This window comes from Sinocyclocheilus grahami, unplaced genomic scaffold (genome assembly GCF_001515645.1).
Source record: "Sinocyclocheilus grahami isolate Dianchi unplaced genomic scaffold, SAMN03320097.WGS_v1.1 scaffold1081.1, whole genome shotgun sequence".
NCBI classification, from domain to species: Eukaryota; Metazoa; Chordata; class Actinopteri; order Cypriniformes; family Cyprinidae; genus Sinocyclocheilus; species Sinocyclocheilus grahami.
Genome location: NW_015506260.1, coordinates 62,036 through 78,609, shown reverse-complemented (window position 1 = coordinate 78,609; position 16,574 = coordinate 62,036). Strand labels below are relative to the sequence as shown.

Here is a 16,574-nt window from a genome sequence, read left to right as displayed (position 1 = left end):
CTCTCTACCCACTGTGTGTGTATATATATATATATATATATATATATATATATATATATATATATATATAAATGCATCATGCCTAAAACAGTAGCCTACATTACCGACTTTCCCGTATCTCATCAGTTCTTTTTCAGTCACTCCTGAAACTTTGCTGCATGTACAGGATTTGTGGCTGTTGGTCCTGTCAGCAGCACGTAAAACAAAACTTTTATTCAAATTCTGAATTGATAGCCTGCCTAGAAAGCGAGCAAATAGCGCTTCCATATAATCATTAAAAAGCTGTCACTCACTTCAATTGATCACAATCTCACGATGTTCCTTTATAATCAGTGAAGCTCTCTAAACTGCAAATAATATCTTATTTACGTGTCTACGTGTGGTGTTTAGCACTGACACACTAGTCACAATGCGTGCGTGAGGTGGCAGCCCAATCTATTTATATCTTTATAAATATCTTAATATATTATTATATCCTATAATAACCATTTGCACGCACGAGCATTATCACACGAGCTTCGCTCCTCCCGACCGCAGACGCAGGTTTACAAGCCACTTTTTCCTGAGTTTTTCAATCAATTTCTTGACTTTTCCTCACTTATGAACAACACATTTTTAATGTGTACCGTTCCCTATTTTGAACTAAACTACTAGTGTAAAAACACCCAAAGTGTTTTTTTTTAAGTCGGACTAACACACCTAGATAATGTAATGCAGAACTATAGAGTTGGCATGCTTACCTAGAATCCTTAGCTGCGTGACGGCACCATGCAGTCCAAAGAACATCCAGAGTGGTCGTGAGTTGTCCACACACACCTGCATACCCACATTGTTGCCATTATGACTCAGAATGACTTCCCCTTCCTGTGTGACCAGGAAACCCAGGATATCGCCACTCTGCAAAGCAGTAGGCACCCTGCACACCGCCCAGAATTCCTTACGGTCCACCAGCGCCTCAGGATTGTAAGGGAGGTCGCTAGGGCGAAGCACTGCTGGGTCACATGACGTCACACCATATGAGAGAGACCCAGATCGAGCAGGGCTGGACTTAATGACTTTGATGAAGATGGTTTCGCCAATTCGCAGTGGGCGATCTGTGAAGACCAGTGTGCGTTCTTCACGGTTGTGTTCGGATCGGGCCACGGTCTGTTCGTTAAGGGTTTTGATGTGGGCACCTCGGAGCTGGTGGAAACGTAGGTCACATTCCAAGGTGTGAGGAAGCAGTGAAGACTGCTGGGAGTTCATGGAATTTTGAGGAATGGGACAGGCGACGGGGGCAGGAGGGAGCCGAAGTCTGGCATCATCTTGTTGCAGGTTAAGATCACAAAGACTGATGGACAGGCGGGAGGTGTCTGCTTCACGTCGTAACGAGGTGGATCCACGTACTGTGGTGAAGGATCGTGGGCGGAGAAGGTCTGGAGGGACGAATTCACTGTCTGTGGGACAGAGGTGGGATATGCAGTTAGCTATCAGTTGTCAGAGTAGCATTTTGTATTACACAGGATGATTTTATTCAATGGTTGAACTTAGATAATCGACAACTATTGGATGGTTAATCAGCCCTACAGATTTAAATGTCTACCACTAATTATGCAATACTGAAAAAAAAAAGTCTGCAGAGGCCCCCTAGTGGGCCCTGGCTCAACTGTTTTAGAGGGTTCCCTGTTGAATAAACCAGCATATGCTGGTTAGATATGTTTTGAAGCATGGCAGCTAGTTTTAGCTGGTCATGAGCTGGTTTAAGCTGGTCATGTGCTGGTCTTAAGCAGCTAGCTCCTGCGCAGGACCAGCTTAAACCAGCTCATGACCAACTAAGGACCAGCTCAAACCAGCTGCCATCCTTCAAAACATACCTAACCAGCATATGTTTTTTTTTTTTTTTTGCTGTTGTTGTTGTTGGTTGTTGGTGCATTTCTAAACTGGCAACCCTAGGAGACCAGCTAAATATTAGCTTGACCAGGCTGTGAGAAAAGCTAGACCACTTTATGATGGTTTGCTCTTTTTTATGCTCTTTTTTTTCAGAAGCATAGAGATGTCTATGTCACACGTCTTTTTTGACAACTACCAAAAACGTACATGGCTATTCATTCAACAAACATAAAAAACTAATTCAGAAATCTAACTCGAGTCCTAGTTACGGTTCACATCTCTGGATCAGTACAATACGCAAACAATAAAAGTGAGTTCAAGACAGCTAGCATACATGTAACGCATTACTATTTTACATAAGAGCCAAGTTGTTTCCAAAACGGCTGCCAGGGAGTGTCTCTTTACATTCTTTACCATTTATAACAGTTACTCATTGGCTGCCATGAATAGAACTTTATAGTAATGTAATAGTAGGCTAGCATAGTACTATAAGCACAACATACCCACTGCTCCTCGCCCGTCTGCCAAAAATAGTGCAAAATATGAATGAAATGCTGTGCTAGCGAAGTGTTTTGCGTACGCCAAATTTAATTTCCCCTCTCCCAGTAGCCTAAAATAGCATATTACAGTAGTTTAGAGGTAGGCTAGCTTAGTTTATAATAGCTCAGCACTCAAACAAGCTGAAGACTGTCATTCCTCCTTTTGTAACTGATAGCCCCACTGGAGTGTGCCCTGTATTTAGACCTCATCTGTGCATTCGAAGACAGTCAGACCCCAGACAAAAATATTAGCACTAAAAGTATCCTACCGGTGCTAATTAGCTTGTTAAAATGAGCCGTTCCTCCTAAGAGCCACACCATTGATATTTTTTAAAGAGCGGGAGAACATTATTTAACCTACTCAGTAAAATGGATTTGGCATGCTTAGCTTAAACATCTGCATCAGAAATATACATATATATATATATTATTAAAGAGCAATATTTTCTCTAAATATTCCTTTTTAATATCCACATGTATAGGGAAAGTTTTCTAACCATAAAAAATATTTCACATATTTAAATATATAGGCTCCAGACCCTACAGAAGATAAGAGGTTTGGAGAATGGATGGATGGATATTTAAATATTTTGATATCGACCCTGTGCAATATTTGTTTACAAAGTTTATTGTGAATAAATTACTCTGTTGCTTTGCATTAGCATACTCACATCAGTGTTGGTTTGAAAGAGAGAGAAGAGATACACACAGTTACTGTTACACATAGAAGGAAATTACCAGAAGATAAAAAAAGAAGGTGGAGGTCAAGAAGTGTGATAGATGGAGATAAAAGGAAAGTGCGAGGCTTTACCTCCAGAGGGCCTCTCTCTCCTTCTGCCTCTCTTTCTCTTCCTGTGTCTGTCTCTATATATCGACAATGACCCACAGAGACTGTTGATTAGCTCTCGTCTCAGATAAACCCTCTTAGACCCATTACAGTATGTGTGAGTGGCTCAGCAAACGACAGCGAAAGAGAAAAAGCAGTTCTCCAACCCTCTATATTTAGTTCTAGAAGGATGTAACTCATTTCAATCAGGATGAAGGACGCAAGATGTTATGCTTAAGAGCTTAATCCCTAAAATACAAGGCGAACAGGTCAGCAAATTACTTATTCCCTAATAATACGCAAAGCTACTGTGCAAACAGAATGAAGTAATATCTGTGACACAACTGTTTTTCTTTCTATCCTTCAGAATAAGAGTCAACAAAGGATTAGAATTAGGATTACATTTATCACTAAAGCATTGAAATACTTGCATAGTACAGCAAGTACAAATAAAAAAAGGTTAAGTGAAATACAATATTTTGGACATGTAAATAAGGCTGCTAAAACTTCCTTAACCCTATTTGTGTGAGGTCTTGAGCAAGTTTGAGCTTGATGCATGTACATGTATCACAACAGATACTGTAGATCTCCATTGGTAAAGCTTTGCAATTATTTTAACTTTGTTAAAACTATGTGCACTATTTTTACAGTGTTTATTAACTGAGGTAATTATCTAATATTAAATGTTGAGATGTTAAAAATGAATTTGTATATGTAGAAATGAATATATAAATATATACTCTAAAAGTAATGTACATCGTCCTTTCATATTATCTCTTACATTAATGTTAATACAGAGGTTATTTTTTTAAAGTGTTGCCTCTCCATTTTCTGCTCCTCCTACTTGTGATCGCAATATCTAGTTTGGATATTTGGATATATACATCTTCCATTTGTCAGCACTCTGAATCCCATCATCGGCTCTCATGACTTTCAGATCTAGCTGAGATAAATGAATCTAAGTACATAGTCTTTGATTTGCATACAAAAACCCTGCCTGCTGCATAAGGTGCTCTGAACTGCAAATCAATGTCCCAACATAAGGACTTAATTTTCCTTATTGATCCTCTAAAAACATTTTCTAAGAGCTTCAAAGTGTCTTGTGTGGTAGTCTGTGCTAATTAGCAAAAATATTAAACACTCCTAAGGAGAGCGTGGGGATGGCCCAAGGGCACTAACTCTAAGACAACTACAAAATTATTAAAGGCGAGATGGAGATAAATTTAAACTTGTTACAGTCATTTATGGGCAAGAAGAAAAAAAAAGTCACAGGAGATAATGAAGACATAATAGGAGCAGCATCATATTCCACCCAAACATTCTAGTTGCAAATTTAAAAACCAATTATCTTTGTGGTGGCCTCTTTACTTTTCTTTATGTCGATCCAAACCAACTTCCTTTCTTCCAAAGAGATGCGTTTTGAAGAATGTTCACACTGCTATTTATCATTTAACAAAAGTATATGATCAGGTGCTGTCAAGTTCCTTGCCTTCAGCCATAGCTTTCCAATTGTATTGTTAATCGCACATATTCAAACTTGCCACAAAAAGGTATTGGTGTTGATGACTGATGAAAGGCTTTTAAGCTGCCTTTTTTCACTCCACACCCAGCTTATCCATTGTTTATCCATTATTAATGGGCAGCTTCAAAGTGGTTCCCAATCCTGGTCATGGAGTACCCCCAACTCTGCACATTTTGTAGGTCTCCTTAATAAAACACACCCGATTCGACTGATCAGCTCGTTTGTAATGACTTAAAGATCGGAAATCGTTGTGTCAGATGAGAGAGACATCCAAAATGTGAACTGTTAAGATCCAGGACCAGCATGGACATTCATCAAAACATCTTTCATAGTGTTTGGGATCAACATGAGGGTGGGTAAATGATGACAGAATTTATCGTTTTGGATGAACTGACAGTTAAAATGGACACACAGCTGAACCCACCCAGTTGGATTGGGCAGAGAAGCAGGTAAGGACATCACCACAGGACGTCTGGCTGGAGTGTGTCTCTTAGATCAGGCTAATTCGAGTAATACCATGCTGTAAATAGGATTAATCCAGGCTTCAGTGTCCCACACTGCCCTAGACCTGGACCTGGACACACTGACGCAAGCCTAAATCTCGTTTTTTCAACAGACATGATGCTTCTCTCTGGATAAATCACATAACAGAAAAAAGGTAGTGGACTGGGAAACGAATGGTTGACAAGGCATGAGATAGAAAAATGTGAGCAAAACATTTACTGGATGCTTTTGGATGGATGTTATCTATCTATTCCTATGTTCCCATCACTGTCTCTCTCTGTTATGTTATCTCATCCCTGTCTCATCATGTTCCTATCTTCTTTTTTTCCATAGCCATTCTCAATCTTAATGGGATCATACTATAGTGGGATCTGGATTCTGTCTGATAACCATGGAAATAACACTTCAGATGTGCAAAATAGATACTTTCAGACAGAAATACATTGATGTAATCAGTTCTACAGTGACAACGTCTACATTTACACAATCGTTGTTTGGGATGGATACTCATATTTACTAAAATATGTGACTTGAATTGTTCCACTCATACAATAGCTTACAGTAGTTGTTTGAATATTGTCAGGATGAATAAATAAAGTCAAACTCTTTTCAGTTCTCATGATTTTCAATTCTCTTAAATGTCATCAAAGATGACATTCACACAGGGTTTTTATAGTTTTTAGTTTTATTTCGGTTTTATTTTAAATTTGTCTGTTTAGATTAGTCTTTTAAAATGGTTTTGGAGTCATGAAAATGTGTTTTAGTATAGATGAAGTTTTTCGATTTATGTTAGTTTTCATTTTTAGTTCAGTTAACAAAAATATTTTGATTTAACGAACAGACAATCAGTATCAAATGACGGCAATTTTTTTTCATCAAAGATGACATTCACACAGGGTTTTTATAGTTTTTAGTTTTATTTCGGTTTTATTTTCAATTTGTCTGTTTAGATTAGTCTTTTAAAATGGTTTTGGAGTCATGAAAATGTGTTTTAGTATAGATGAAGTTTTTTGATTTATGTTAGTTTTCATTTTTAGTTCAGTTAACAAAAATATTTTGATTTAACGAACAGACAATCAGTATCAAATGACGGCAGTTTTTTGTGTGTAGTTTGCAGAAACACATAACATAGTCTATAGGACGTTGAGTTCTTGAGCCTAGTGGTCAATGCGGTTTTTATATAGCTGGGACACAAATGGTCTTTGTCAGTCATGACAGGACGTCTGATAAAGCTGACTTAAATCTGTCTGCTTTGACCATTCGTCAACAGACTCTTCAAAAAAAGGTGTTAGAACGCCTGAAGGTTTGCTTAGAGTTTCTGGTTGATATTCTCCATTCTGGTGAACAAGTGAGTGCTAATTACTCAATGGACTCACTGGGAGAGAGCACGGACATTAACTACACGCTTGGAGTGGAAAGCTTAAAGGAAAGGAGATGGGAAAAACCAAGGGAGGGGCAAAGACAAGAGAGTGTTCGTGCCAAGATGTCTGTGACCAGTGGCAGCTGCTGCCCCTCTAATTACTCTGCACCTGCTTCGCTGCCAATCTACACATTTCCTTTGTCTTATTGGCAGATTTCCCACAAGTCGTGGCTATTCTGCAGTATGACTGGCTGAGACCAGATTCTAATCTCTTTGAAAGTATAAATCTCTATAAAAAAGAAGACATGAATCCAGGCTTGCGCATTAATGCCTCACTTTAGTGATGGGACGCAGCTGCACTGACCAAAAGCAAACACCCATTTTGATTGTCCTTTTTTTTTTTTATATATAGCACCAGACTCCAGCACCTGTTGAGCTAAACACAAAAGGCAGTGGAAAATAAGCAGATGAGGTTTCTGATAAACAAAAGCGGCTCTTGGTTCAGTCAGAAAGAGCCTGGGTGGGAATGAAATGCCCAAAAATGGAAGTGCACATTCTTTGCTTTTGTTTTACTTTGAGGCACTGTACAAGGTTGTTCTTATTGATTTTTCATTACCCCTTTTAGCTGTTTTATCTGCTACTATACAAGTAACTATGTCTCTTTTTGTGTATATCATTTTCATTTTAATGAAAGGAAAGTTTTAGTTCTGTCTTACAAAGCTCATGATTGTATCCCAGTTTGTTAGACGTTCAAGTGAACAAAAAACTGGGAAGAAAGTGTGGGGCCTGCAGGGCAGTGTGATGCTGATGCATATGGTACATGTAAGTGTGTGTTTGAGGGAAACAGTAGGGGGAGACAGGAGAGGTTTCAGTGCAGCCTGCTGGCTCTATGCCATGCTTGGCTGTTGGGTCTCTTTGTTTGGAATAATGGCCACACAGGCAACACGTGGACCCATTGACAAATGATCTCTGGGTCACAAACCTCCTTCCCTGAGGTAATTTCTCACTTTCTCTCTCTGAAACACACACGGACACAGCCAAGTACACTTAGAAAGCCACAAAAGACCCTCTGTATGGATCATATCCTAATTTTAGTCAGGCCAACTATGGTTTCTTCACCTCATGTCAAGGATGAAGTCAACACGGAATACAAATTGACCCATTTTACTTTTATAATACACGTTCTTGGTCTTATTGTGAATGATTCATTGGTGAAGCTAATTCTGAAGAAATACTTGATAATATTTGATCCCGTTTTCTTGGATCTTGGAAATCACACTAACCACTTCAAGCCACAAAAAGACTAGGCTGTGGATTATAAACCCATTATGTTGTTATCTTCCATGTTGTTTTGTTCAGTTACTTGTTTTCCCTAACAACATTCACAGTCCGAGGCTTTTTCATTTGTACCACCCATTTAATTTAACCTAGCAGATTGGAGACATACTGAAATTTTGCACTATGACTCTGACCTAGGAAACATGAGAAGGTCTGTGTAGTCCTAAATATGTGGATGTTTATCTAGCAGTCTATAAACTGATGTTTGCCCATAACTCCCTCAAAGAGGCCCTGAAGAGCTCTGCCTATATATAAGACAGCCACACCTTATCTCAGCAGCACTGTCCATGTTTGGATGTCCCGAGGCCTTGGCATGAGCAAAATGAAGGAAAAGGGGAGTTCTAAGTTTGGAGAAGGGATACAAGGACACTTAATAGCAGGAAAAGGAAGGTGTTCTGTTTTGGAATGGGTCACGCTACATTTTCCCGCCACCTTGAGCACTCTTCTCAGAACTTCCTGTGATGGTCCGAGCTCTTAAAAACAGAATCTGACCTCTTGACAAGCATTTCTCCTCAATTGTTTTCCTTCTTTGTACATGAAATACTGTCAAATAGCCAAATGGTACAACATCTTTTGTTCTAATTTCTTTAATTTGTTCCACCCCAAAGCAGTTGGCCAGCCAAACAAATGCAATTACTTCTGTTAATACCCATTATGTGAGCTAGCACAGAAACATCCCATCAGTCTCACTAATTCACTCTTTCTGGCTGAATTGGTTAAATAGTCCATATTTAAGATATTATTTTTGGAGGATTATGCTTTCAGCAGGGGTCTTTCAATTAGGTTTATTAGCCTGGAATGGCCCACCGCAGCCAAGTCAAACTTGCACGTCAGTCAAATAAATCAAGAAAATCTGTATAATCGGCATATTTCTTAACAAATATTATATAAGTGGTCCATGTATGTTGCTTTCATTCAAAACAGGAGAAAGCCCTGCTTATCTATTTTCTACCCCTGAACATGAAATGAAAAACAATATTAAATCAAAACTTATGAACATAATGTATACAGACCTATTTGTAAACTTAAACAGAACTCCATTAAGAGAGTTCTATAGAACTCCATTCATAGAATTCCATTAAGACTGTAGTTAACTATTATTGCAGCTAAATTGCAGGGTTTATTAGCACCACAAGGGTCCAGTTTAGCCTATGTAATGCTAGAGAAACCAGACACTATGCTCTTGCTACAAAGTCCAGATGTTTGACAAGCTATTTGAAATCCCATTAGGAGCTGCTCTGGATGTGCATAAAGAGAGGGGTTTCTTTCACAAGATTGCTTGGACACTGGAAGCACAAAGCCTCAAAGTTAAAGGCATGAACTGTACCATGACACCCCCAACACGAACCATTAAGTCTATCTGTTTGAGTCATAAGATAAAGATGGCTGACACACAGTATGTCGTCTGTAAAATCTTCATTGTATATACTCAGTACTAGATTTAGTCCACTGTGGGCTCTTCTGACTTTAGTCTTGTTAGTCACGTCTATGTAATATTCTACTAAGCCAAACACTACTTTGTGCTAACCCAACATTATCCATCAGGATTTCAGGTTCATGCAGTGTAGTATAATAATTCCACAAAATAAACATAGATGAGCCAAATGAATGAAAGGAACTGTTTTTGCCAGCTAAATCTAAAAAAGCATGCACATTCTGACTCACAAGAAGGGAAATTGTGCCACTATATGATATATTGCGAGCTGATAAGCAAAGCACGCAGAGTGGGTTGAGCACGCGGCGGCGCACATGCACAAGCTTGTCGAGTTAATATCCCTTTCTCACAGACATCACTGGAAAGTCTGTAGTTCGGTCGGATATGTCAAAAAGAAGTAAGTAAAACAATGCACACGTTACTTAATGGTAGGGAGGGAGAGAGAGAGAGCACGCGCTTCTGTTGTGTGATCTTTATTGATGTTCGCTCACTTATGGTATGTTTGTAGCAATAGCCAAAAATACATTGTATGGGCCAAAATTATTGATTTTTCTTTTATGCCAAAAAACATTAGGATATTAAGTAAAGATCATGCTCCATGAAGATATTTTGTACATTTCCTACCGTAAATATATCAAAACTTAATTTTTGATTAGTAATATGCATTGCTAAGAAATTCATTTGGACAACTTTAAAGGCGATTTTCTCAATATTTTGATTTTTTTTGCACCCTCAAATTCCAGATTTTCAAACAGATGTATCTCGGCCAAATATTGTCCTATCCTAACAAACCATACATCAATTGAAAGCGTATTTATTCAGCTTTCAGATGATGTATAAATCTATGTATAAAATAAATAAAATAAAATAAATTGACCCTTATGACCCTTATGTTTTGTGGTCCAGGGTCACAAATATGAAATATTGAAGTAGAAAGACTAAAATAGCATTTTGTTGTAAAAATGTACTCAGATAATCTAGTTTTATTCAACTTAATGTGTAAAATCATTTAAAAATCATGTTTACAGTCTGTGTGTTCTCCAAACTAACTGTATTTTAACTATTTCTCAAGACTATGATACATCATGAATTAATCATAGTGCTATCAATCACACACTCTTGGCTGTTTATGAGTTATTGTGGATTAATTAAATGTCTACTTGAAGACTATCCTGAAATGCATGTCTGGCAACCGTAGCATCAACTTCAGGCCAGTGTAAGTTTCAGCAATGCATTCTCATACACACCAGCACAATAAGCATGTTATGCTGGTACCTGAAATGATCTCAATCATTAGTGAAAGCTGTGTCGTTAGTGTGGGTGTGTGCGTTTGTTATTGTGTACAGTGTAATCATTTGTATATGGGTGTTTCAAACTCACAGGTGCATGAGAAAATGTCATCATGAATTTAAGCCCGAGGCACTCAAAACACAGTTTCACAAGATAAGAACGGCTAAAATTACAAAGAACAATTTATGGCATCTGTACAAATGGGCCATAGAGCATTGAAATGCATTTTCAAACCTCATTCTGTTAATGGTTTACAAATAGTTCCACAAGTTTAGACCAGTTTTTCCATCCCTAATCAAAGCTGTATTTATCTAGCACATGAATTGAGAAAAACAGGAAAGCACTTCTTTAAGATTAACATGAAACTGCATTCACAACCTGTTTTTCTTCTCTAATGCGACATTTCTGAGTGAGAAATTATATTCAACAAGAAAAATGTAGGTCGGGACTTTTATCCATTTCATCCTTCGAGAAAAGTGGGCGTTCTAGACCCGATTTTGCGTTTGCATTTGATTGTGTAGGCCTACCCCCTCTTGGAACACTGCTGGGAGCCACTTTTAACTGGGACGTGGTGGCTGAAGGTCAAGTTCACCCTCAAGAGCATCACAATGTATCCCAATGTTAATGCTTTTTTGTTATTTGTTAAGTTATTGCAATTTGTTCATTTGTTAATTACATTAACATCAGCCAGAATTTATTAATTATTTAGAAAGGCACCATTACCGACAAAAGCAACCTAAAACAAAGACTAAATATTTATTTATTCATTCATTCAATCATTCATTTATGAATGTGAATAGTTTACAACAAGACCAAAACAGTGTATTAATAAAGTAAATACTATATAGGGTCAGCTTTTGATTCCTCAGGCTTTGCATACAGTCACTAACAAGTTCTTCCTTCCCACATCCTGTAAATAAAGGCATTTCATGTCAGCCCACAGGAAATTGAGACTCAAATGTGATTGTTTCAGTTCTGGCATCAGCACTCCAGGAGCAACGTTTGATGGAAATAAAGGAAGAGCTCTTTTGATCTTTCTCTGTAAGCTCTATGCACACTTACAAACCCTTCTGGGAAGAGAAAATGTGACGTACTGCTGGGAGGTGAAAAGAGTGCATACAGGTGCGTTTCAAATGATGGATGACTAGTTTGCTTTTTAATGTTTGTTCATAGTTTTTGTTGCAAAAATTGTGCTGATAAGTTTATAGTGCACTTTCAGAGCTCACACTTACTGCTTATGTACACAGTGTGAATACTGCTACGATAGGCAGTGAAATAAATACATACTGCTTTTGCATGCAGTGTGAAACAGGTCTTACACACACACACACACACACACATTCTTTGGTTTCAGCATGGCAGTAGACAATCGAAGAACATAGGTTCAGCAGTGCATGTCAACGCTGTCCTTCGTGAGGCAAAGGTACAGATAAAGTTACTCGCACACGTAACGAAACACATCCCACACAGTGGACAGATAGCAGACAGAGAGGTTGCCGTCAATTGCCACAGAGCTCAATTAGGATAAATGGAGCTATCTCTGGTGTATGTGACCTGGTTCTATAATTAACCCTGGGGGATGACAGCATTAAAGCCTGCTGCATGTATGCGTGTGAGATGTGAATGTCTTGCCTCTTACTGCCAAAACCCCCTTCCATGCACAAGCACTCGTACACTCGGCGGTACATCAAAGCGTGGCATATGGTATGTTCTGCTCATGACAATGTTGACTGTGATTATATACAGCAATACATCTAGACCACTGCCTTCAAGTTTAAGCTCTCTGATTTACTGTGTGTTTGGAGCAAGAGCTATTCTTGATCATACACTTATAAACAGTAAAAATAAAAGTTTTTAAGACAACTTTATAAGCATTAGCACATTACCTAATTGAAGGAATTGCACCCTAGTTCACGAAACTGGTCTGAACAATTTGTTCAAAAAAAGATTGATCCAGTTCAGAGTAGTCAGTTTATTATCTTAAAATGCATATTTTGTTTAACTTAATTGAAAAAGCACTTAAATGTAAAAGGCATTTCATGTCAGCCCACAGGAAATTGAGACTCAAATGTGATTGTTTCAGTTCTGGCATCAGCACTCCAGGAGCAACGTTTGATGGAAATAAAGGAAGAGCTCTTTTGATCTTTCTCTGTAAGCTATATGCACACTTACAAACCCTTCTGGGAAGAGAAAATGTGACGTACTGCTGGGAGGTGAAAAGAGTGCATACAGGTGCGTTTCAAATGATGGATGACTAGTTTGCTTTTTAATGTTTGTTCATAGTTTTTGTTTTTCCTAATTGAAGGAATTGCACCCTAGTTCACGAAACTGGTCTGAACAATTTGTTCAAAAAAAGATTGATCCAGTTCAGAGTAGTCAGTTTATTATCTTAAAATGCATATTTTGTTTAACTTAATTGAAAAAGCACTTAAATGTATAAATGTTAGCTAAAACTGCTCTATCAAGAACAGTTAACTCAGGCACAATGCTTTGCGTAGGGAGGAGACAAGCAACAGCCTCACACATGCATAGTGAATGTGTTATTGATCGATTAACAGGTTTTCATAGACAAAAGAGCTGAAATGATAACTATTTAGGAGGAAACATTCTGTGCATGTAAAGTCATGCAAAACATATGTGCAAACTATTCATAACAAATTTGTATGCACCTAAAATAATGCACATTTAGTCTAATTTTCAGCATTCTTCGAAAAATGTTTTAGAAAAACTCTTGGTAAATTGTAAAAATTGTACGTAAATTATCATTGATTATCATTTATGATGCTAAGTTTTTCTAATTTTAAAATCAAGCTAGCATTAAAAAAACACTACTTCAGTATTTCGTTTTACAGTCTGTTAGAGCAGAACATTTAGACCTCGCATGAATTGGCTTAACTACTGTATGCAGACAGTTATTTTTCTCACCCAGCAGTTGCACTCCTCTGGTCAGACCGTAGACATCGATGAGGGCCCACAGTGGCTCTGTGGTCCGAACGCCACTGAAGAACAACATGGGGCTGGAATCGTTGATGCGGTAAAATACTCTCCCCTTCTTATCCACCCAGAAGGAAATTAGGTTTCCTTCGTTTGCAAACTCTTCTGGCAGAGCCTTGGCCCAAAAGCCACTCTGGGATACCAGGTCAGGGCAGGCATATTTGGGCAGGCTGTCGGGATTGATTCGAGATGGGTCCTTAGAAGTAAAGCCCAGGCGGAGAGCGCCACTCCAGCAGCACTGCTTTTTAGTTATCTAAAGACGGGGGAACAAATTGATCTGTTATCATTACTAAATTAGACAGTGTTCTTTATGGGTCATTGCATAGCATAGAAATGTTTACTCTCAGAAATACTAATATGCACCTTTTTAGGGTTGATAAGGTAGAAAACAGTGTTTAAAAATCATGGGTTTGATTTCTTTTTGTAACAATATATGAAATGTGGGACATACTTTATGCACTTCTGGCAGAGCCTTGGCCCAAAAGCCACTCTGGGATACCAGGTCAGGGCAGGCATATTTGGGCAGGCTGTCGGGATTGATTCGAGATGGGTCCTTAGAAGTAAAGCCCAGGCGGAGAGCGCCACTCCAGCAGCACTGCTTTTTAGTTATCTAAAGACGGGGGAACAAATTGATCTGTTATCATTACTAAATTAGACAGTGTTCTTTATGGGTCATTGCATAGCATAGAAATGTTTACTCTCAGAAATACTAATATGCACCTTTTTAGGGTTGATAAGGTAGAAATGTGGGACATACTTTATGCAGAAGTTACTTTTTAATGGTACCACTAGCAGCAAGAAAACTATTTTTTTGTAAATACAAAGTTCTGAAACTCTAGATTGCGTAGGCCGACAGGTTCTAACTCAATCTGATATAATCAGATCATTATTCACATGGCACAGCTGACTGGTTTCTTTCACATCAGCAGCCAATGAGCTTGCTGCTCAACATTCAAATACTTGGCTAGTGCTTGCTGTAGCAGCTGTAGTGCACTTCAGACACCCTCCACCTTCCCCAGCTCCACCTGTATATTCTGCTACGGGGTGATTTAATGTATGTTACATATGTAGGTTATTTCATATATGTTATATGTGCAGCAGCAGCAGCAATCTTTCCTACATGCTCACAGCAGCACGTCTGTGGATATATTGGCAGTAGCAAGTCTTGGCAGCAACAGCAGCGTGGCAGATCTATTCCACCAAGACCAAAAACATTAACATTGTCATGTATATTACCATGCTAAAACTCTCTGAGAGTTGTCATGGCAGAACTTTTTTTGTTTCCCAGACACAAAAGTCTTCATCCGCATTCCTATTAATCTAATTTCTGTTTTGGGCAAACAACTGGGATTTTAATTTACATTTATTTCGTGTTTTTTCTTTCCTGTGTGCTGAAGCACGTTTCCACTTCATTTCTTTAAAACCTTGTGATTAGTTTCAACTTAATTCTATCAAAGTTTGACTTGTCTTTCCTTTTGTAGCAGTGCTGAAGGCCAAACAAGGGGCACGTTGTGTGATGGTCATAAATGGTTGCGCGTAGGGGACAATTGAGGGGATGTATGAGGTAGTCGTGTGGTGTGTTTGGAGTAGAGAAGCTCTGTTTTATTTGATTTACAGTAACTCCAGGAATGAGCACTACAAACATTTCAAGAACACAATGACTTATATCACAGCGGCTCTACGCTGCTGAGAACATGAGGGTTAAGACTTGACTAACGAGTGAGTATAAAAACAAAGCCATCTGTGTGTGCTGGTTGAATAACTGGTTGGGCTAGATTGAGTGCCATAGTCTGGGATAAGAGTGTTTATTTTGGTTTGTTACTACATTGACCTGGGAAGGGAGAACTTGCGCAACTTTTTAGGATGGTGTTTTTAAAGTACAGTAACAATAGAGGAACTAACTAAGAAGGATAGAGAAAGCGAAAACCCATTTTCCTAAAGCCTGAACTGTACTGACATGAATATTTTTAACACAAATGTCGTCTTTGCTGTAGCAGACCCTCAGAGGTATTCACATCCGCCTGTGTGTATCGTCCACTTGAGTATTCCCGACTCACCATCCCCCCAGATTATCCCACTGCTCCCAAATATTCAACATGCCCTAGATACATCTACGCCTTTTCTTGTTCCTACCTTTAAGCGGACCTGCTCATAAAGAGCAATGGGTCGGTTGCTGAAAGTGATGGCGTTGCAGAAGCTGGCCTGCCGTTTGACGCTCTTTTGTCCTAGATCCATGACTATCTGAGAGCCTTTAGCATTGGGGTGGAAGAGAAGGGGGCTCACAGGGACACCTCCACATGGATGCAAGGGTAAACAGCGTTTGGGTTTGTGGTGGCATCGGTGAGCTGTTGAGGGGAACGGTCCACCCAGAGAGTCTAGGAGAGAGAAAGAAAGACTGCTTTAAAAAACATGGTACGCCTGTGTGATTAAAAAGTACAAATTATAATTTTAATTAATTTAAAAAAAAACATAATGGTGTGAAAATAAGTCTTTTCTCAGCTATAATCGTGTTTAAACCCTTAGCTTGGTATGACTAAGCCTGGCCTTTACTTTCAAATCAATGAACCGCATAAAACAGCATCAGCCCTTGCATGGTGAGATTTGTCTGACCCCATTTTATGCAGCATTTGTGTACAGAATTTTCACTGGACAAAGTGATTTTTAGCTTTGTAGATAAATCTAATTCGCTTTTCCCAACAGGCTGTACTGAACTGTACAATTTCAGTACTGAAGCATAAAATGCTCCAGCATTTTATTGCGATGTGTTTATAAATCATACAGTATGTTGCACTGCAAATTTGTCTTTGCTTGTAGTCACGTAATGGAAAATCGTGTTGACTGATTGTCAATGTATTAATTCATAACAGTCTTTCTTTCACTTACAAGCTCACAAGGTT

At 38.6% G+C, this 16,574-nt stretch overlaps 1 protein-coding gene and 1 long non-coding RNA gene across 4 annotated transcripts in view; one reads left to right on the top strand and one right to left on the bottom strand.

Annotated features, from left to right (window-relative positions):
• The window catches only part of LOC107566532 (E3 ubiquitin-protein ligase NEURL1), a 76,178-nt gene that overhangs the window by 13,579 nt on the left and 46,025 nt on the right, over nucleotides 1-16,574 (bottom strand). For 2 of the 3 annotated variants that reach the window (XM_016251995.1, XM_016251996.1), the window contains exons 2-5: nucleotides 15,811-16,052; nucleotides 14,150-14,287; nucleotides 13,609-13,792; nucleotides 741-1,436 (exon numbers count right to left, since the gene is read on the bottom strand). In XM_016251995.1, coding sequence (XP_016107481.1) covers nucleotides 741-1,436; nucleotides 13,609-13,792; nucleotides 14,150-14,287; nucleotides 15,811-16,052 — 1,260 coding nt within the window. Of the gene's footprint in view, nucleotides 1-740; nucleotides 1,437-13,608; nucleotides 13,931-14,149; nucleotides 14,288-15,810; nucleotides 16,053-16,574 lie in introns of all 3 variants that reach the window. The other variant, XM_016251997.1, reaches the window with a different exon arrangement.
• On the top strand, nucleotides 3,233-5,862 carry LOC107566533 (uncharacterized). Its single transcript, XR_001606516.1, has 3 exons — nucleotides 3,233-3,503; nucleotides 5,373-5,462; nucleotides 5,594-5,862. It is a non-coding gene; the product is annotated as an uncharacterized lncRNA (long non-coding RNA).